This window comes from Typopeltis vanoorti, chromosome 2 (genome assembly GCF_054136105.1).
Source record: "Typopeltis vanoorti isolate ZY-2024b chromosome 2, IOZ_Tvanoo_1.0, whole genome shotgun sequence".
Lineage (NCBI taxonomy): Eukaryota > Metazoa > Arthropoda > Arachnida > Uropygi > Thelyphonidae > Typopeltis > Typopeltis vanoorti.
In genome coordinates this window covers 148,923,847-148,947,821 of record NC_143550.1, presented here as the reverse complement: position 1 = coordinate 148,947,821, position 23,975 = coordinate 148,923,847, and the positions used below count along the sequence as shown (strand labels likewise).

The following is a 23,975-nucleotide window of genomic DNA, read 5'->3' as shown; positions in this document are numbered from 1 at the left end:
ATATTCGTTAATTCATTAAATGTTTAATAAGTAATGATAATAAATAAGTGATATTTTTGAGAAATAGGAACTTTTCCTCAGCTAGAAGTAGAAGTTATTTTTCAAACACATTTTGATCTTTCTTTCGGTGTAATAGGACTAATAGATGATTTAGTCGATTTTAAACGGAAGTGGTATGTATGGTCTTCCTGCGGAAACTCGGATTTCTACTTACACAAAATAAAACTTGCTGAAGAACAAGAAACGCAGTTAATAGATAACAGTATACTACCCTTCTGTTTAGTCTTCTTGCAGGCGTTATCGCTATCCTCAAAACTCAGCATGTATTCCGTTAATTTTTTATGCATATTCATACGAGAAACTTGTATTTAGCTCCTCTTATTACTGGTCTTTGTTAGGTCTATATGTTTCTCTGATTGTGTAATATACTTCCGTAGCGCAGCCAGCAAGTAAAATTTAGGCTATATTTTTCATAGTAAGAGAGAGAAAAACATAAGTTCTTTTCAAAAGCGTGAGTTATCTTGTCTCATACGAATCTGGCAGGATTTTCCATCCTGTAAAACACAAATAGACCAGAGAGTACTTATTTACAACATAGTATACTATACATTTTAGTTGTTTTGGCGTAATCTAAATAACCAAACAATTATCTTCCTGTTAATATATACCTTACAAGAACTTTACCACAGAGTTAATTACTAATAAATATTTTTGGGGGTTAGAAAAATGCGATTTCTTTATGTATCTCTGTAGCGCTGCGAATGCTGAATCTAGACATGTTCCTTTGAGATTAATGAGGAGAAGGGGAGAGGAGAAAGCAAGCACTCATTTTATATTTTTATTCGTATATTTTCATGCGAATGCGTTAAACCTTAGGGGAAAATACCTTATGTTTCTCTGCCGGAATTTAAGACAACTGTACATCTTACTTTTTTTGTAGTCGTTTGTCTTTGTAATCTGTTAAGCTGCATGTCAGCCTATTTCACCTGTATCCAATTCCTTTGTAAAACTTGGTTGTATAATCTTTCTAGGAAACTCGCTATGAAAATATTTCAGTGTAATCCACATGATTACACTGACTTTTGAGAGATTTATTCCGAAATTACCTGTATTGTATCTGGATGTTTATCATATTGCAGTTAGTCACCATATTAATAATTTAATGACTCCGATCAATGGTAAACTCCTTAAGAAATATTTTCACAGCTTATCACTGTAATACAGTGTTAAGCTGTGAAATAAAACTTGGTTTATCTGATGATTGGGAGAACTTAAGTAGATTAATTCATGCCAATTTTTGCTCGCCACGGTATTGGAAATCGTGTTAAAAGACGTGAATCTTAGGAACTCAAGGCCTTGTAATTCTTTCACATTTATAATTAAATATCATCAATATTTAATGCACTAGTTGTTTTAGCAAATGTTTAAGGTTACGTATTTCGGTAATTAATTTCTATAAATAAAATTATTTTAAATTATGTCAGTTATCAAAAAACTTCCATTACATCCTTTATACTGATTTATTTCCGTAGTTCTGTTTTTGTTCATTTAGACACAAAGTTAAAACTGACCTGATAGGTTATTGTCAGTGTCGTTTTTATAGTAAATAGACTATTCGCGAAAAAAAAAAAACAAATGCAATTTTTTAAACGAGTGTATTCTTAAGTAGAATAAACTCGGTGAAGAATATATTACTAGATTTCAAAGATTTCAGAGTTCCCTCATTTTGAGCATTTGCTCTACTGTACATAAGTGTTAATTGTAGAGAAGGTAACAACTTCATTATGGATCTATTACATCACTAATGGATCCTTCTGCGAAATAGCGTTAACAAGAAACGTCTCTGGTCCCAAATAACATAACTTTCTGTTTACTACAAGTAACATTTTGTTAATGTTATTGTCATTCCCCCTAGTCAACGTCTCGTAATTAGATTGCTGTCTCCGCTTCTTTTGCTGGCATTCGTTTTTCTGTTTTCTGCTTTCTCAAGAATGCCGAGATGGACTATTTTTACTCTGGTGTTTGTAGGAACAATATTGTACACCGATTACTCTGAAACTTTTTCAGATCCCTCTAGGGAAATAAAATTATCACATTTGACATAATTATTCCTACATTATTCTAATCGATCTTTATAAGGGAGTATGTTATTAGCGGTAAACTTGAAATAGCTGGTTTTAGATAATTATATGGTGCTTCTCAATCATCCCTTTCGATATATCAACTTTGTGACTTGTCGAATTTGAAGGTCAACTTGGAACTCTGCCAGCGGGTTAGTAACGTCAATCGAAGTTGGCGTGTTGCAATCTTGTAAAATACGTTAGTCGGAATTTCTTTCTTTGTATATATATATATATATATTTTAAATCAGCTAAACATCTGATGTGGAAAGTTACTTTGAATCGGAAGATTGAAATGATTCTTGGGGGAGGGAGGGAGGGGAGGGCGGTCAGACTAGCAGTGAAGGTAAAAAAAAGGAACTTGTCAAACTGCACTCCCAAATTATTGCAAGCAATGAACTGTTTGTGTAACATAAGAATAAGAATAGAAGCTTATTTAAGCTGCTACCTTAATTGCATGTTACGGAAACATGCCAAACTGCAGTGCGGGTTTTCTGTTTTGCTGCCAATTACTCTAATAGATCATATCGTGTCTGGCACAGTGAACTAGCCCACGCCTTATAGACTACCATGGAAAGCTTGCTGTATAGAATTATATTTTGCTTGAATCATGGATATTTTTCTTATAAATATTTGTTTAAATTACTTTTTTTTTTGTAAAAATAAAGATACGCTTCTTTACTAATCTGTAAAATACGATAAACCTATTAAAAGATGTCTCTTTAATTCTAGTTGGCCTCTATCATTAAAAATAAATTATCATCACCTTTCCGTTCTAAGGTACTGAAATCGATAAAACAAATCAATTTGATTCATTGCATAAATTTTTGGAAAACATCGCTTATAAATAAGCAACATGCTACTTGTAATTTATTGGCTCATATGGGCTCACCTATTACGCATAAGGAAAATGTGCTGATATTTGTTGTCATGGTAGTTTGGTTTTAGTGCGAGATACGTGAGTATATAATAAATAGCATTTTAATTGTTGATCTCCGTATTAAGTATGGATTGTACGATGATCTACCTGATGACCGCTAGCTAGCGGCGGTCAACAAATGAAAATATAAACACGGGCGCTATTAAACTGTGTGTTTATTTGGTTGAAAGCATTGGGTCATTCGAATGTTGTGTTGTTGTTCATGCCAGGTTGATTGGTTCCTGCTGGAAGAACTTCCAGCGAGTTCGCCGGAGGTGTAGAGCACCAAGACAGGGGAGATGGACAATGTATCTGTGTTTATCTACGCAGATATAGGTTAATGTTCTCGACAACGTATTTTTTTCTTGTTGTTCTTGCTTACGTTTCGTTAATTGTTTGCTTTTTGACTTGTTTTCTGCTGCTGAAATGTAATATTTCAGTTGTTCAAAACAATTCTATAGGACGCACACTAACCCGGATGTGACGTTAATGAAGTATAACATGACATCTCTCTCTCTCTCTCTAAAGTAACAGCGCAGTATCATTCAGACTTTCACTTATAATTTACAGAAGGAATGTTATAAAAAAAAAGTATGAAGCTGTAATGCACTCAAGTTAAAGAAACAGTACAGCTGAAACCAAGCATGATCATGTATTTTCTATATTTACAGTAGCACCTTTCAAATTCTCTACTTGTAAATTCTTCGATCTCCTCATGGCTTGAGATTCGTTATTTAATCATTCATTTATCCCTATTTAATTACTTAATTTCATCACTGCGATTAAATTAAGACATTTAGTGGTAGTTTTATTAATTCAGTTCTTCCTTTTTTCTTTTATTGTAGATCACCAATACTAAATTTCCTTCGAGAATATTGATTAAACGATCACAGCTGGGGGAAAAAAACCTTTATACTCTTTTAGGAGACTTTTGTTTCATACATTTTTGTTCAAGCTTCCTATGGAGTTATTAACAGGTAGCGAAGGTGAGACGAGGAATTTCACTTCGCACTACTGACGCCGTCGGCGAGCATCCGTTACTCATGAAGTCAATTTCGATGATTCTCTTTAATTGGAAATACCCAACGATTCCTGTCTATGATGATTCTTTATGGGAATTTTCAGTTGAAGTTAGCCAGTGTCATGAAATTTTTCCTCCTAGAAAAATTTAATTGGCATCGTAGCCGTAATTGTTTCGTCTGTAATTCAAAAAACAACAGCACACTCTTATATCTCCTTTCGAAGCAACTTTAGGGTCCCCCCCTTCCCCTTATATGTTAACTTATTGTTTGGGACTTGAGTGCATTCCCAAGTATAACACAGACGTTTCAGTCGAAGGTGGAATGAAGATAAATTTTCTAGGACTGCTAATAAGTAGGCAGCAAATTTTAGAAACAAATCTTGTCCAGCAAATATGGAAAAAGTGTAGCAAATCGTATTTGACATTTGAAACGGTCTTATTATCATTATTATATATAAGGTGCCTTCATGGAGTAAAAAAACTCATCGCGAGAGACCCAACATTGATATTAGTAACCGTTATTCACACAATACCTGTCACACTTCCCCTTAAACTCATTCACAGATGAAGCATTCACAACCACTTCTGGCAACGCATTCCACCCATTTACAACCCTCCAAGCAAAAAATCTAGTCCTAACACCCTTGTTAACTACACTCTTATACAATTTCCAGGGATGGCCCCTCGTTCTCTCCCTTCCTACACTGATCTTAAAAAATTATCAGTATCATTCCTATAAAATCCTTCTAATAATTTGTATGCCTCTATTATATCTCCTCTCCTACGTCTATCAACTAGTTTTTGAAGCCCACAGACCTTCAATCTATCCTCGTAGGAGACCTCAGGCCTGCAACAATTTTCGTTACCCGCCTCTGAATCCTCTCCACCATTTCCACATTACCAAGAAATCCAGGTGACCAGATCTGTGCGCAGTAGTCCAAATGAGTTCTTATTAATGCCTTATATAGTGGGACAATCACTTCCTTATCCATGCTTGTCAGTGTGTTTTTTAATAACCATGTAATCTGATGTGAAGTTTTGGCAACCTTTGCAATATGCCTTCGAAACTTAAGTTCTCCGTCCACAATAACTCGCAAGTTCCTACCCTCATCAACTTCTTGCAGTTCAATTCCATTAATAACACAGCATGTGATCTCATCCTTTCGAAGTGCATCACCTTACACTTGGCCACGTTAAACTGGCAGCCATTTAGTTTAGCCCAAACCGTCATCCTATTTAAGTCATCTTGTAAGATATCCACATCATCTGAATTGACTGTCGCTCTTCTCAGTTTTGCATCATCAGCAAACAAGTGGATATTTCCTTTCAAAGTATTCCTAATATCATGATATACAAATTAAATAGAGGACTGACCCCTGAGACACACTGCGTCACCTGCCTTCTAATGGATTCCGCTCCACCATAAAGCACTCTCTGATATCTATCCACTAGCAACCCTCTAATCCAAATCACTTACTTTGGATCCATACCCATTTGCTCCAATTTATGCAACAGAGTTCCATGCGGAATCTTGTCAAATGCCTTTTGCAATGTCCAGCAGGATCCCTTCACAAAACCATGTTGCCCCTTATAAAGTATCATATTGCTTAATCTTTATCCAGAAGAAATCTATCCTTACACACAAACATAATCGCTTTAAAAATTACCTTAAATTGCATGATATCCTAGTTTTAGATTTAAACACACACACACACTAGATTTCTTGCCGTCAATCCGATAGAAATTAGAACTAAAATAGAAGTAATGGACATTTGGGCGACGAACCAGTTCTGTTTAACAATCGCTTGTGGAGTTAAATTGCACCACATTTGTACCATAAATGTTTGAATGCGTCCGCTCATGCTTGTGTTTTTGATGGTTTGATTTCGTATAGAAGCTTTTTTTTTTTTTTTGAACCTTTTCTCAATGTGGTCCGAGGACCTAATAAACGCTGTTAGCTAGCTGCATTCGACCACTGTTCAAGATGAACGCAAATTCTCTTTAAAATGCAGTAATTTATGTGTCTCCATTGTTCCTGTATACTTGTCATTCTTATCATTGAAAGCATATATTCGAATGGTAGGGAGGAATAAATGAAGGCATGGAGAAAGGTCTTCGTTGGAAGACGGTTTTGAAATTTATGCTTAGGTAAACCTTCCTTCTCTCCCTCCCCCCGAATGCATTCACACATTTTCAGGTTCCCAACAACTGTTTCATTTTCTTATTTTAAGGGTTTCAACAACTTTTTCCGTGCTGACTATTGCAGTCACTGCAATCAAAGCATTGCACATAAGTGACTCAATTGGGCAACGTTTCTTATATCTATACAAATCATTAATGGGTATGAGTCCGAAGAATTTTCCCTGAAAAATCGATGGCTGAATATGACATAACACGCAACGGGTGTTCGTGTTATATCATCAAAGGCAGGAAATAGGTACGATGAAGAACTTTTTTTTCCCCATGCGTATCTGTTAACGACCGCTATCATTGATTATCCGACGTGACGTAAAAATGGCACAATAATTTCGTTCAGGTATACCTGACATGTTACTACAGTTATCGACCTGTCATTAAGTGAAGGTCACCTTAAGTTAACATGGAAGATCCACCCAGTTCTTTAACCTAATATTTAATAAGTGAGACAGTTGTACAATTTGCGCAGCGCACTCCTAGTATTCTTGGAGAGTGTGTAGCGGAATTGCATTTAACGTTCAGAGGCAAGAAAGTGGTTGGAGATGAATGACCTAAGAATATATTTATGTTGTAATCTCTGTTCGCTGCGGTTATAACATTATGCCAACAGCTTAATTATCGTATCTAACAAAGACGGGCATCATATTTTAACTAGAAGAGACGTCACCATGTTGAATTTCATGATTCTTTTTTTTAAAAAAAAATAAGTGTTTTTTATAATTTTTTTTTTTATAATTTTCAAAAGTAAGCAAATGAAGCATATTTCTGGTAACTGACTCAGAAAATTACGTAGGAAAAAAAATTCTCTTGAGAATTCATTTAAAAAAAAAAAACATTTTCTAGAAAATGTTATTATTTTCTGCTGTGCATACGGTTGCTATTCTGAATGGCACCTTTGTCTTCAAATTGATTCCAATCCTAGTGAAGACTTTTTTAATGTCATATTCACAAAGAGACGCTTCAAACCCATCTTGTGGGCTTTCAGATTTGATGTTCAGTTTGTTTTTCCGAACGCATCTATTTTAAATTGGCCGTCATACATGATAACTGGCTGAGTAACAAAAATGATAGGTATTATTGGTCTACCAGTTTCTTTTGTTCTTGCAGATGACGTACATAGATATAAATAGACCTGGGGTATAAATCGGTTATTGTTAGTAACCGTTTGGAGCAATATCTTTGAATATATCAGAAAACCTTACCTTTTTGAACAATAAATTTAATTGGAGAAAACCTACTCCAGGAGACATTTGTAATAATGATCATTGAACTGTCATAAAGCAGTTTAAAAATAACTCCAATTGTTTTACCCTTACCTGTTATTAACCCTCCTGATTCTCTCTCTTTCATCTCCGTAAGACTAAGTGAAGACTTACAACTAACGAGATTACAAGATGACAAATGTTGTCGATGTCGTCCTTGAGTTAGCTAGCAAAGCGAGAAATACGATGCTCTATGCTAGAATTTAAGCTTACCAATAAACACACTCTGTTGTTTTTCTTAGTTGAGACTTAACGTTCAAGGATAAAAGATCGCATCAGTTGAATATGTGGGCAGTCCAGTCTTGAAAGAATTTCTAGCATCCCTGTAATTAAATATATATATATATATATATATAAAGGGAGAAGTTGAGCAAGTGAATTATCCTGTTCCTAGAAGGGTACGGTAAAGAAGTGGAGAGACCATCAAAGACAATTTAATATACCTGCCGGATATGCGGAGCTGCAGGTTGCATCGCTTTGACTTTTCACGTGCTGTGAAACCTTACACCGTCTTTGATTTGGGAAAGAAGCGTTAATGCATTACCATTATTGCTTTATGAGTCCTAAATTTTCTTTATGGAAAACATATCGCATTTCACTTTATATAACTTGCTCATCTTCTTACTTCTTTGTGTTATTTTATTTTATTTTTTTTTTTGAAATCCAGAAAAATATCTCCTATATCACTAAACTTGTAGTGTTTATCTAATGATTCTATTGTCCATTGATACCAGTTATACAGGTACGTGTACACACTGGGTTTAAGCATTTCACGTAGAGAAAATTTCTAACGGCCTTGAAGAATTTTTTAGACAAATTAAAGCGATTATTTTTTTAATAAGATGCGGACGTTGATCAGACTGGTTAGGCTTAGGCACTTGATAGCTTTCCAACTTATAGACTGCAGGCTCAAATCCCAGTGCGGCATGGACGTTTGTGAAAGTCTTTCGGTTGTACACGATTTCCATGACCTGGTGTTAGACCACTACCACATTTACGAACCTGAAATTGCTTCAAACATTCCATCTTTGGTTTCTGAGTTATTTCATCCTTAACGAAATCATAGTACTAAACCTTCAACCTTTTTCAATCACACCTACAACCTTTTGTAGGTGTGATTGAAAAAAAAAAATTTCCATTGCTTTATCGTCACATATAATAGAACTATTTAACGAATTTCGATGAAATCTGCTATTTAGAGATCTTTACTAAAATTTATCAATAGCAGGATCGTCTCTGTAGAAAATGGGCAATCCACGACACAGTTGCTAAATAGATATTTGTGAGTTTTATCTTCCAGAATGTTGCTTTCAGTTGGCAACATTAACGAGCAGGGTTAGCAAAATTACAACACGATCTGCACATTAGAGGAAGCATCTCTTATCAGATTCGGTGATGACGCTCTAGTTGTAGAGGCAGCACCTGCAGAATCGTTACATCTCATTTAAGTTTTAATACCTATTACTTAAAATTTTTCGTCTTGTTTATGGCGTATTTTCGATTTGTATAGTTGTGCTCCATTGCCCGTTATTTTTTTTTGCACTAAAGATTCAACATCAAATAATCACGTGTTGCAGTTGTAATTGTAAAATTAAGTAGGTGATAAAATCTGAAATACATCAGTTAACAGTATCGTTCATTTCTGATTTTGAGCTGTTCATATTTGTATCACCTCTCCTGTTCTAATTTTATGTAGATAACCTGTTGATAAATAAGAAAATAATGCCAATAAATGCTTATTTGAAGTATACTTCACACCGCTTAATGTTTGTAACAAGATTATGCGGTTTTAATGGGACTCTACTGCAGTCGCTAGAGGTATAAATCCAAGAAGATATCCGATCTCGTTGGAAAATCGAAATATTATTGGTGGTTAAGGAAGGTGAAGTGTGGTTTTTCTTTCGAGAAATAAGACAGAATTGTGTTTTGGTGGCATCAAAGTGGATAAGTTGTCTCACCGCAATGAAATGTTGCAAGGAGATCCATGTTTAATGCACTGATAAGCGAAGATATTGTAGCTTGGGATATATGAGCTCTGCAGGGTTTGGCCGATAAAAGAGAAATAGGGAGTACTGTCATTGGCAGCACTGCTGTGATAGGATTGAATTTCAGGTTAACGACAGGAGGTCACATATGAATAAGAGAACATGGGTAAAAGTACGGAGTACTGGGGAACTCAGGCATTGGCGGGGAAATCTAAAGAAAGGAAGACAGCCATCGTGACACGTAGTGAACGACCTCTGGCAATTCAGTTGCAAAGAGCGGATACAAGACCATAAGATGATACTTTAACGAGTAGTCCTTTTGTGCCAGACTCGATCAAATGCCGTGGAAACTTCTAGAGCGATCACATGCAGCTTTGACCAAGCTTTTCTATAGCTTGGATCTATTGATGGATGATGTTGGCAAAGAGATTCCGCTGTAGATCGAGAGAATGGCAGAATCCATATTAATCGACTTAACTTATGGATCTGAGTGTTGGATTAGCAATAAAACTGTTAATCAGACACTAAAAATCGCATATGTGAGAGTTCTGATATAAAGTAGGGGAGTAAACGGATGACATCTGTGGTAGCATCAGATCATAAATGATTCTGCCATTCTAATACATTGTTAGCGGAGGTAATGGCGATAAGGTCACTTAAACAGAATGAGAGAAAAAAAACAGGTGTGAATTTTAGGAAAAAGATCCCAGCGCAAGACTGAGCTTGTGCGTGTGTTTGTACTGTGATGGTTAGTAGCGCCCTAGAAGACCGAAATTCAAAATCAGTCAGTATTGGAGTTGTGACAAATAACAGCTTAATAGGAAGTTACTATGAATGTAAACTTTAAACTTATCCCCCCCCCCCTTCCCTTAAGGATACATAACAGAAACTTGATTATGATGATGAAGGTATATGATGTGTCGGCACTCTTGCCTTTTCACGAAAAGTTGACTCCGAAACCTTAAGGATGATGTTAGTGTTGGTGCCTTTAGCATTACAACCTTTCATTATAATAAATATTTAATGTTTTCCTTCCTATTAAACTCCCGAAATGCTTTGAAACGCCTGAAACATTATTCCCCCAAATAAATAGAAAAAAAAATCAAAATAAATATTAATAACCATGTTTTATAATATACTGTATATTTCATCCATTATATTTGTTATTGTATTTTTTTTTATACTTTTCAGAATAAAGTTTTAAAATTTTATCAAGACTGCATTGTATTTTTACTTCATTCTGTGTTACGTTTTCTCTCCTTCCTGCTATTCTTCCTTCTCTGTCGCTTAATAATCATTCAGTCGATGCCAGTTCATAGCCCCGTTGCTATTTCAGGTCGCTGTTCGAACTCCTAGTTATCGATTAACACGAACGTAAGTATAAGATGAGCAAATAAAATAAACGTACCGTGGAAGTCGACGTGTCGGTCCCCGCTCGATAGACCATACTACGCCCATTGCTCCACTTTCGGATCAGTGTCTTTGTGACGTAAGTGTGTGACCTTGAGCTGCAAACATTCCTTCCACTACTCTTGATAATGATTTTAGCTGTGAGCGTTTTCGATATCCAGTTAGCATTTACTTTTCGGAATATCATGCAATTCATGTCCTAAAATTGAGTTGTAGGAAGAAGTACCCGCAGTATAAGTTTCTTCGTGGTTCGACTTCGTTGACTCTTTAGATAAATACTGTAGAAACCAAACATTCTAGACAAGTGTATGATATCTGTAAATTGCGAGTGAATTCTCAGACCATTTACATGTTGTACCGGATTTTTAAAAGAAAAGCTTCCAGGTATAAAGGATCGTCAGTAGCTCAGATGCTATCGACAATGTCCTTCGTTTCAACGACCTCGGTTCGAATTTTGCCTGAATGGGAAAACCCTTATAAGGTCTTTTCACCTGAAAGGGAGTTGCCTTTTCATGTGGAGATGTCAAGATTTTCCTCTTGGAAAATCGAATTTTCATTCCGCAAAATAAGCAAACCGGCCAACAGAACATACGCAATTTACAGGCAATAATACATTGGCCTCATAACTTAGATGCTTCGGCTGTAATTCTAAATAGTCACAACTGCTGAAAGACAAATCTTCCACCTTGAATAATTCTCATTTAGTTGAGAAGCTGTATAAAATGTTCCTCTCGCATTATGACGAAACTGAACCCAGATTTTTCCGTCTGGTTGGTACTGTTGTAACCGACTAGGCTACCCAAGCGCCGTGTGCTGCATGGCCCGAAAACTGCTTCATGAATAAATCATTTGACTAATGTTTCATGACTGACCTCGAATGTTAATGTACGTTAGGACGAACTGGAATTCTTTGATTATTTTTGTATGTTTTCTGCAAACCCGTCATGTGTAATCTGCATAATCATATGACTTCGTAACATCGCACGCACGTTATATACCTTAAGCAACTGCATTTAAATTGAAATATGGGAAACCTATTAGCATTTTAATTGGATATTTAGTTCGCATAGTGTATGAAAAAGCTTAACTATTATAAAAAAAGAAAATAAAAAAAAACGTGAATTAGGGTTGCTTACTTAGAACAGCGTAAGTGTGATCTCTTCTTTGTTCTACAATGTAAATAAAGGTTTCGAAACAACTAATTTCTTTAAATATGCATAAGCAAACTTGAAAAAAAAAAAGTGCTCCTAATAATGTGAACTCTTCACAGCGTCTATGTAGTCTTATGTACAAGTTAAAAACACTTATACAGATCAATCCGTATTGAGTACCAAAGAAAGTGAATTGTCGTTCTTTTAGTCTTCTAGTAGCTTGTTGATTTGTTCAAACCCATACCTCACTAAAGTACCGTAACTTTTGTTTTTAAGGAAAGTTAGCCGGTCTCATAATATGATGGAATTTTTCCTACTGGAAACGCGGGTTTTTCATCCCGTAAAACAGGACCGTAGCTTGTGGATTCGAAAGCAGAAATGCTAGCCATTCGGCCAACCTGACCGGCGTACAAAATGAAACTATTTCTGTTAAGTATAATTCTTGGACTAATGCAGTTTGTTATTTTTCAAACCCGTACAATAAATTGTTAAAAAAGCTGCGATGAGAAAGTAATTTGCAACAACAGAATTACTCAACTTCTAAGTATATGTAAGTAAATTATATTTTGTTGTATATTGTGACCGTTGGCATATTGGAAAACTTTAGTAAATTCCCCTTGACTGCATGTCCGGGACTCTCCAGACGTAGACAAGGTTGGGCAATATAGATTGTTATTATTATTATTTTTTTTTTATAATCTAACCAGAGAGATATATTCCGTTAAGTAGAAAAAGTTTAATCTATTTATATATTCTAAAAATGTATACTTATAAGCATATCATCACATTATGTACAAATATATTTTAGTTGTATAATTAAAATGTTTAATCCTAATTCGATATTATTTCAAAATACCTTCGTTTACTGATATTCTTAACTTTGAGCTGTGAAAGGAGTTTTGAATATTGAAATGAAAGAAATTTAAACTTAAATACATATTAGTTCTTTGATGTACAATGGTACACTTTCTATTATTCCTTTTATTGTGATTAGATTTGTCACGAAAATCATCCCCATCCTCTAAGAATTTAGAGAAGTGATGTTAATTAACCAAAAGGGGGGACACGAGAAAACTTTCTTTAAAGCACTATAACAAAATCAAAATACCTGAGCTAATGTGGTTTAAATAGTGTACACTATATCCTACAGAAAGCTGTCCTTACTTTATTCATTAAATTATTTTCTTTAAATCAGCGAGTCATGGGAAATGGTGATCCCTTGAGGGTTGCGATACTTAAAATGAGCTCTCTACTATAGGGATTTCGATGGATATTTTTATTTTGTGTACTTCCGAGATGCAAAGTTGAAGACATAATAAAAATTCACTACTTGTATTTTCCCTTAGCAAATTAAAGTATTGCTTATTGAAAGAATTTAAAATGTAAAATATTGTTTGTATTATGCTCGACTCCTCCGCACTGTAGATGTGAGATTGTATCCTTTCATTGGTGTTTTGTTCTAATCTTTGAAGTTGAACGTGCGCATTCTAGATTAGCCATAGATTATTTTGAAGTAATTTCTCCAAGTACTGAGTCCCATTTCTAACTGATCCGCTGTCTATAGCTGGAACTCCATTATAGTTTCTCATTTTCATTCACTTAATTTGTTTGCATTTATTTGCATTTGCTTAGCGATAAAAGTGCAATTTTAGTTGAAGTAAACAGTTGATTAATGAATAAATTATCTGGTAATTTACTTCCACAATGTAGTTAAATGCTAAATTGTCGAACTGCCACTTTTCAGCATTTTATCTCTCTATTCGAGATTTCTATCCTGTACAAAACACAAGAATTTTCCTAAACGAATAATGCGGTGAATTTCTCTGTTACAAACTAAAAGCGTCGTTTTTAAACTATTTAGTTTAGGTTTAGCTGATATTTATTGTTTTACTCTTTGCCTCATGCAAATGATCACCTGAAGCAAGTGTACGAGCTTCCATAAATCACTGATAAGAGAATTATTGATTTATGACAGAAAGTTCTCCATTTTTTTCTAAGTTGTGGAATGTAAAGCACTTTTTCATTCGTTGTTTGAAAATGACCTTTTCCCCTCGACCTTAAGTTCTATTAAAAAAAAAAAATGCTTCCTGTGATTAATATGTGATGCTCTTAAAGCCGCCTACAATTTTATCATACTCGTATAAAACGTGAATGTGTATACAGCGTAACTTTGCAGGCACGTTTGCGATATTAACAGAGATTACATGACTATTGTTACTTAACCAAAGAGCAACAACATTATTCCGAAAATATAAGTAGATTGCTCTCTGGAATTGATTTAAAATCACAGGCGCCCAAGGTAACTCCACGCACGTCACTCACTGACGCAGTGGAAAATATATTGTGGTCTTCGTGTAAAGGAATTGTTATTGTTCGATGTGAAAGCGTTAAAATGCTCGATATTTTTTTCCTACTCTTAACTATTAAATTTAACGATCGAGTTATTTGTTTTTGAATTGTTTCATATGGATGGACGGATGTAAGAAAATTAATAGGAGATATTTTAAGTATCTTAATAGAAGATGGTTTAGACCCTCCCCCCTCCCAAGCAAGGGATCTAAACATCCTTATTTATTCATTGTTAACTTTCATTTTAAATATTTTTGGTATAACACACTAAATGAACTAAAGTTTTTCAATTGTTTTTCATTACATATTTCATAAAGTTTCTTATGTGATTTTTATATAATCCTGTGAGAGGTAGCACATCTGTAGGATTGGTTATTCCTCTGCTTGTGCTTTTTAGTTTTCTGGTATCTTATTTATTCTTACTGGCTAAGATGGGATAAAAATGAAAAGATCATAAACGCAGTTTTTTAATGTGTAGATTTTTATGGGAACATTAGAACCCTTTACTGGTCATAGGTTATTTAAAAACAAATATTTTGAATAGCTTAGCAGAATAACATAACATCGTTTTATTATTATTTTACTTCCACTCTCAAATCATGATGTTCGACACTGGTGGGAAACAGGAAGGAAACAGTTCAAGGAAAATGCGAAAATGTTTGGTATATCGACTTTCTTGGCAGTTTTAAAGAGAATATATTTCTGTTAACATGATGTTAGGGTCAAGTAACTTTATCTATAGAAACCTAATTAATGCTCTGATAGAGCGGGCAGTCCTTCTCTGCATAAGTTTGCTATATCCATCAGTAGCATGTATTTTCTACCGGGTTCTGTCTTTGCAGGATAAACCCAAAGTTTTTTGGACAAAACAACAAGAAAAAAAATTATGCTGCAGCCATATGACACCGCTTAACCCACCTGTAGCTGAAAATTCCTTAAGGGCCTTCGCATCGTAGGTGGAATTCGAAGACATCGAACCAAAATGCATCGGTATCGTTTGTTATCATCTGAACGACGAAGGGTCCAAGAGATTACATGTCTGATTAAAATTCTGTAATTGCTATTTGTCACTTGAATTAATAGTATTCATAACACGGTGGTTAATACATTCACTTCGATTAAAGTGAATGTATTAACTTCTGAACGGTCTGAAATCTTAGTTTTCAGATTTCAGACCGTGTTTGGGAACTTCTTGAATAGATATGCCGTTTAATACTTTTATCTTTTGTGTGTATATTTTATCTGTAACAGAATCTCCATTACAACTTCACTCAATTTACACTTCTTGTATAATCGATATTTTTTTCTCTAGAGAATTCACTTTATGAAGTAACAGGTAATTATTAGTGGGGCTTTAAAATAATAAATCAACTGTTACTTCAAATAAAAAAGCTATATAATAAATAACGTGAAATGTTAAGGCTATGTGCAAACAACAAGACAAAAAATTATATTATAATTTTTAATCATGGTTTGCTTTCTTTATTAATATTGTTTACTAAATTTCCCAGAACAGCCTAACATTGTAGAATACCCTCTTAGATCAGTGATGACATCCACCGAATGAAAAAAGACCTGGAATATTTGAAGGATTTTCAGCATTTGGCGAGTTAATCAATCTCATAGGGAGATGAAGTTTTTTTTTTCTTCTCCCATATTATATTTTTCATTCCACTTGTATGCAAACTGCAAAAGAACACCAAAATTTCTGTAATCCACTCGCCTCGATTGCCTTAGTTTCTTTTGGTATAAGCTAATCTAAACAACATTAATCTTACAACAATCAGCTATTCTTTGAAAGCTGGTTATTGTGGAACTGAAGACAAACAAGTCTTGTATAATAAAATAACCTGCCCCGTACCAAGCATTTATTGCTATAGCTCATTTAAATTTTATTTTTAAGATATATTTCAAATATGTGTATTTATTCGACTTTTATAGCCAATAGGGATTGAGGATCATAATCCTTTTTCCCCCAATTTTTTGTTCGATTGTAGTTGTTGAGAACTGTCATTTTATTTTTCTTAATGCAAATGCTATCCACGCAAGGTTGTAGACCTATAGTACATTAATACCGCGTGGACGGGTTAAAAATTAGATAATTCATAAATCCTGCTCTAGAAGACCAAACATTTTTTTTTTCAAGTAATTTCCAGCCTCCAAGCCTTTCAAGCAGGGATGCTCTCGCACCGAGAGATGATATAATTCATTACTTAAAGGCGTTCAGAAGCATCCATGCCTGCGGCGGAATTTGAACTCAGCCTGACTATTAGTTCGATCGAGTTGAATCGCCACAAACTCGAACAACTAGACCATCAATGAGCGCATGCTGTTCATTTTTCTAGTGTTGCATGCTAATATCCAGATATGATACCTTACAAAAGTGTAAATGAACAAAATACAAAATTTTATCATTAAGATAAAATTGCTTTATGAGATATTTTGTTTCTTTTGATAAGAACACTATTCTAACACCATCCCCTTCCCGTCCTTTAGCTTCTAGTCACCCGGGAGAATGTGATAAATTTGTGAAATTCTTCTGATATATATTAATCACGAACGGGCAAGACAATTTATTACTTCTCAGAAACAGCTACTGGAGAACATCGGGCTAATATACACCTGTGTATTACAAAAATAGGTCATGTTATTTTACCCGAGTTTGACACTAGAGGTTTATGTGTTCTGTTGTCATTTTCTTTTATTTTGCATCGTTAGGAAACGATACAAAATAAAACTAAACATATTTTTCCTAAACATATTTAGGAAAAATTAAAAGGATAAATTAATTTTTTTATTTTAATGAAAAACATTTTTTATCATTTTATTTTCTAAATTTTTTTTTAAAATTCAATATGGTTTTTAAATAAATTGTATTATCGTGTTTAAAGTATGGACACGAAAGAAAAGATGCTTTTCACCCCTTGTTTTTTATTATAACGCGCGCGCTTTCGTAGATCTTAGTCGATAACGACGATGTCTTTGAATCAAAGACTTAGGTTAGAATTCCTCTCCCCCACACACGGAGCGAAGAACCCTTAAGGGATTTTCAAACTGAAGATGAATTCATTTATCTCATACAAAAATTGGCGTGGTGTTTTCATCCCAAGAAATAGGCAGATCAAACAGAACATGCGCAAAGACAAGAATCAAACAAAAAATATTGATGACAAGATGGAAGAACGGTCTTCCACGGTAACAGTGGATTTTACTTAGCCTCCCCCCCCCCCCACACACACACCCAAAATTTTTCTTTTGATTTTGAAAAAAAAAAAAAAAAAAAAAAACTAAATAAAGACGCTATATTTCAACGCACAACGAGCTGGTCAAAAGGCAAGTTTGATATATTAAGACAAGGACGAACATCTTATGACACATCTAACTACCATTTAAAAAGAGAAAGAACAATAGATCGGGTACAGAAGGAGTTCGTGAGCATTATCCGCTTCTGAAAAAGGTAACAAAATAATTTGCGAGTGACATTTAACTGCAGCCGCATTGGGAAAGCAAGGAAGAAAGAACTTATTCCGCAGTAAAACAGGAATGGTGAATTTAATAGGTGCTAAGTTGTTTTGCCTGACTTGAAATATTTCTCCGCGAAGTCGTAAAAAAATGACCCTGTTGATGGAACGAGTCGTGCATGATAAACTCTGAAAATCCCGTTGCATTGCCATTCATGACATGGTATGCAGGCTGTCGTGTTTGCTTTTATCCCCTCCCCAAGAGTATTCCATTGAAGGTTCAGTCAAGCGAATGCTTCCCGTTATCAATGAACGGCATTTGTCTAGTAATTTATGCAAGAATGATTACAACTATTTTTTCATTTGATTTTATTTTTTGTCCCTATTCGTGTTATTGATTACTCTCTATCTGCCCACCCGGAACATTTAATTAAAATAATGGGTGATATTCTTTGACTTAACTTTATTTTCAGGTAATTACGAGTAGATTTATATTCACTTAATAAATAACCAAATTTTAGCTCGTGGAGTTTATTAGCATGTATTTTTTCGACATGTTTCATTGTCTATATTTTGGTAAACGTATGTTAAATAATTTCCTGAAGATGCTGTCACCACCCATATAGACAGCGAAATATGGCGACGAAATACATCTATTATTAAACTTTAATTTGTTTAATATTTAAATCTAAATAATAAAGTACGTTTATTATTTAGATCCTTTAAAACCTATTTTTATTTATTTATTTTTATTTTTTTGGATACTTGGAAAACGTTCAATACTATGTTAGCTTGTCATTAAGCGTCTTAATATTTTTTATTTTTCTTGTTCAGAATCGTCAGTTATGAAGCTGTATTTAATATCACTAATCATTAAAATTTTAAATCATTAATTTTAAGAACCCAGAATATGATTTCTTGGTCTGTCTCGCTTTGTTATCTTAAAATCATATTTCTATAGTAGGTTCCGTGCGCATATTGTTTCTGTACTCTAGCTGGACGGAGTATATATTAATAGTTGGCATAAGTACTAATATTTGTCGAATCATCTCAATTATGGTTTAAATCGGACTGTTTTTTGGTAGCAAAATTTGATTTAAATGTTTCGAAAGACAACATGTAATCAAATGATAATAGTAAACTGTTTACAGCGCATAAATTATTCCTTATTTTGTCATACTTTATTCTGTTGAATATTGTTTGTATTCACAGTTACTGATTTTTTTCCAAAAAATTTTTAAAATCTCCACTATTCTCATGGTTTATTATGAATTACCCCTTCAAAGAGGATTAGTCTTCATTATATTAATAATATACCTCAAGATTTGTCAGCTCCGTGTTGGATTCGAATTTTGCCAAGAATGCAAAACTTTTTTTTTTTTTTTTACTAGACATTTTCAGCTAAAGCTAGTATAGCTGGTCTCAGATGGTGCAGTTCTCCTTCGGGAAAACGCCCCCCCCCCCCATCCAACACGGGGGAACCTGAAAGAGCGCGTTCATCCGATACATAACGCATATTGACCTACGTTGCTACGATGATAACCTAGCCGGCTACTAGAGCAGAGACCCGGAAATACACTTCTGCAAATCATACAAACATTCATTATGCAAGGAAATCAGTTACCTAATGAGACATCGGAGTGTTTACTGGACAATAAATTCCGTGTACTGATCATTTGCATTCACTGATTGCTCTTGAGGAAACTAAAGCAGGTGTTTAATACATCGAACCATTAAAGAATCATCTCATATTTTGAACTGTACAGAGTGAATTCATCGTTTGTTTTTAAATTTCTCCAAGTTTTCAATCAGAGATGTATTAATATTTGTTTTAATACAAAAAATTTAAACTAAAATTGTCATTTTATTTATTTTTCCAGGAATTCTGAAGCCATAATTTATTTAGGGTGTCACCGTTCTGACTAGCTTTGTTCAAGTTATCGAGCCGTTTTTTTCTGTTGTTAGCTGAGTTCCTTCTGTTCTGTGAAGCAACGGAAGACTTGACCAAAGTATAACTCACATGCACTTAAAACAACCTTATGATCATGTTTTGAGTCATACGAATGGTTCCAAGTTTTATGCACTGTAGTATTGATTGCAAAGTCACATTTTATAAAATGCAAAATGTGACTTGAAGCGCCATATTAATATTCATTTAGTAATCTAACCAACGTCAGTAAGATCTATCTTTCCTTTATCTGTTTCGTTCTTTTATCAGTAAAATATTGGATATTATTATCTTAATGGATAATTATATCTTATTCGTAATTACCTTAATGGATAATAGCATTCGTATGTTTTTCTTTTAATATTTTAGGAGATTTTATATACTCAGACTTGACTTTCCTTATGATACGAATTAAGATAAACTTCACATAATTTTGTAATTCAATTCTTGCACTAAGCGTTCCTAATATCTTCTGTATTAAGTCGGAAACTTAGTAAACACTTTCTTCACTAAATACTGCAAATGCTTTTAGCTCATGCTGTAGTAGTAGTTGCTAACTTTTATACAGTTACCATTTAAACTCCTGGCAATAGGCCAGAAAATAGCGTTGCAAACAAATGCTCTATTTGTGTATTATTTGAGTTTAAGAGAAGAAAAAAATACTGCTTCAATGCAGTAGTCCAAGTTACCCTTCTCAAGGTATTATTTTGCCATTCCATTGTTATCTTCTCTCTCTCCGAGATTTTTTACTAGTCTTTAAAAATTGCTTTTCACTTAAACTTTTTATTGCGTCTGTCTTTGCTATTTGATTGTTACCGTTATTCATCTATTTACCCAGAAAAGTTGTTTTCATGTCTGAAATATTGTACAGCTTCCCTGCAGTGCATAATGGTTCACCTAGGAAGCGATCCATCAAGAACAGTTTCTACTTTTCTCTATGTTGACTTCAATTAAGTGGTGCCATTATTTTTTGTTTGTTTTCGTCAATATTATAATCTCACTTTCAAGATTGAACCATTTAAGTAGACAGTATTTGTACAAGAACGAAAATCACTGTTTGGAGGTTCCTATTTTTCCCATTGTACCGCTTTTTTTTCTCTTTATCTCCGTTTTCTTTTCATTTCACTCATGTCTTCCAAACACGAGAACAGGACAGTTATTAAAGTTTTTAAGTATCTATTGTTGATGAAAAGAGCTTCAGTAGCGAGTGTAAACAGAACGTGTAAAACAACATAGTGATACTGTTGTCCTCACATAAACTAAAGCCTAACTACATGATTGGAATGAACTGTTTTTATTGTTGGAGGTTATGAAATGCGGTAGGAGAAAAATATAATACTATATATGATCTAGTAGCGGTGTGTTGCGAGAGTGACACGATTATTTTTCCAATAACACTATATTGGCTGGCGATCATAACAATTGGTAGCATAATAAATCTCATAAAAGTAGCGAAACCTCATAAGAACAAAATAATCGTAAAACAAAAGGGTTGTGCATTGGCGTGGTACTTTTTGAATTGCAGTAGCAAACAATACTTATACCTCTTCAGTTATTTCTTCTTTATTTTTCTGGGTAGGTAGAAATAACCACTCATAACGATTTCCTTTTGAACTTTTATGTACTCTAGGAGAAAAGTGGAAAACAAGGAAATGTAGTGTATGTGTAATAACTACACTGAGTTACAATTCTCGTAAAACTGAGCTTTTCAAAGTTCCTTGGAGAAATTACATAAGCCTGAAATAGCACTTGCATGCGTGCTTTATGGATAATTCAGTTTAACAGTAAACTGTTTCACCAGCGTGATAGTTGGAAGGAAGGAAGTCTGGAAATTTCGAAGAAATTGCAGCTCCCCTTCCTCCATTTTAGTTAGTAGTTATTATTATAATACCAAATTGACAAGAGCGTTATCACCGACCGCTTTTCTACAGCGAGGTTGAAAGAACCGATGTGTCTGCTTTTCACTAGAAAGATCTGGGTTCAACTCCCATCTAAAATGCACGAAATGTTTATAAGGTGTTTCTCACTGATAGTGAGTTAGCCGATCACATTTTCGTATTCAAATCCACACACAACTGTGGATTCAAAACCTATAGTGCATTGATGCCGTGAGTCGCAAGAGAATAAGAAGAAAGAGGAATCTGTTGGTATGGTTTGATTAAGTTGTAGTATTTTGAAAAGATACAGTGAGGAACGCTCATCAAAAGGACAAAGGTAGGTGGAATAAAAGAAATTCGTTCGCTAAATTTGAAGCTAGACAGTAAATGGATGCCTGCCAACGGCCGTTCCATGTTCTGACAGTTTTTGCTGAAATGACCATTATTGTCCACTATGAGAAAGTGGTTAGATTGAATCTGTGAGAGAAGAATTATCAATTAATCGGATTGCCTATTTATACCCGGAGGTGACAGGATTTTGTCTTTTACCTCCCTTAAACGCGGATTTCTTTCCCGTTCAATACAGACATGCCGGCAAGAGAACATGCTCAGTTAACTTATTGACCCGATAACAATAGTTAGTGTTGTTTGCTATCCCTTCAATATAAACAAATTGGAAGACACAGTATACTTCGCTCCGCGTGGTTAGCCTAGTGGCTATGCGCTTCGCAACCATATGTTCACGAATATGAAACATATCCTCACGTCACCGAAGGAGATTCCCATCGGTGACGTGAGGAGCTCAAGGCTCTTCCTCAGCCATAGCCAAGTTAGCCGGTCTTGGGCGTGGACAGTACAGTTTTTTTTTTTTTTTTCGGTTTATCCTGGGGTTTTTCATCCCGCAAAGCAAGCTAGCCGGCCTTGAGAACTCAACACTACTAGGACATAGGATACACCGAGGCGTAAGGTGACCACCTTATCCTGTGAACGGTTTGAGGTCCGTTGATTAATAAACCCTCAACACCGCATGGTAAAAGAGGCTAAAAGGAAGATGAGATGAGTATACTTCGCTTGGTTGTCTCGTCATATTAAACAGCGAATTGTGGAACTCGAAGTATGAAAAGATTGATTTTTTATTGCAGAGCGGAGGAATTTCATGTTTCCATTATTGTAATCTTAATGAAAGTTGTGTTTTTTCCCCTAGTCGTTTTGGCATAAAGTGGAAGAAGAAGACAGGGCAGGAATCCTTATTTCTTTATTCTTAGTGTGTGTGTGCTGTGAGTAACGACATTTTTACGTCGTCACTCATTTCTAAAATTGGATATATCTGTTTTTCCTAAGTTGCTTATTGCTACAGTGATTCAAATGTAAATTTTTCATTATATATATATATATATATATATATATATATATATGAACTATGTGCATTCATTCTTAAGCTACTCTGACGTACGTTTTTCTTTCATTTTCCCCCAGCCCTCAAATGCCATTGTGATATTTGCACTGCAGAGACCAATAAAACATGCGAGACTGATGGGTTGTGTTTCACGTCGACGTCCCTGGGCGAAAATGGAGTCATCACTCACTCCTACAGGTAAGCTCACTTGAATGTTTCGCTAGTTTATTTAAAAAATAATTCCCTTCAAAAAAGCTTGTAATCATTCTGTGAACAGAACTTTAAAACAACTTCCTTCCTTTTATTACGCTGTTCACTTTGTTTTGTTCTTTCCCCATATTGAATGTTAAAATGATACTAACACTTACAGTTAAGCGATTTCGCTACGAATAGCTATTTTAAATGTTAGAGGCAAAATATTCACAAAGCCAAAGAAGAAGAAAGACAGTTTAGGATCCCTTCTTTAGTTATTCTTCTACACATACTGGCGATACACATAATTAACGTCACTTACGGCAGCGTATATGCAAAATACATTTTAAGAATGCTGCTGATCAGTAGTGTCGATCACAATGGGAAAAGCAAAGGATCTTTCGGAGTTCGATAAAGCGCCTGGGTTGTGGGTGGCCGCCTGGCTGGAGCCACAATTTTGAAAACAGCAGAGCTGACTGGTTTCTCAAAAGTTAGATATCCTGGGTATTTAAATAGTGGATAAATAATCCACATTGCTTGTCTAAGAGGCGTAACTGTGATCCTAAGACAGTCTCTTAGGAACGAGATCGCCGTCGTCTGAGAAGACTTGGGACAAACAGAATTTCCTGTGTAGTAATTGACCAAGCATTGAATGAAGGTTGTTCCCGACTCATATCTCACCGAACTA

At 34.8% G+C, this 23,975-nt stretch overlaps 1 protein-coding gene across 2 annotated transcripts in view; it reads left to right on the top strand.

Annotated features, from left to right (window-relative positions):
* Window positions 1–23,975, top strand: part of LOC150109519 (TGF-beta receptor type-1-like) — a 575,024-nt gene that overhangs the window by 300,936 nt on the left and 250,113 nt on the right. For both annotated transcript variants that reach the window (XM_090408778.1, XM_090408769.1), the window contains exon 2: window positions 23,176–23,293. In XM_090408778.1, coding sequence (XP_090264904.1) covers window positions 23,176–23,293 — 118 coding nt within the window. The remainder of the gene's footprint in view (window positions 1–23,175; window positions 23,294–23,975) is intronic.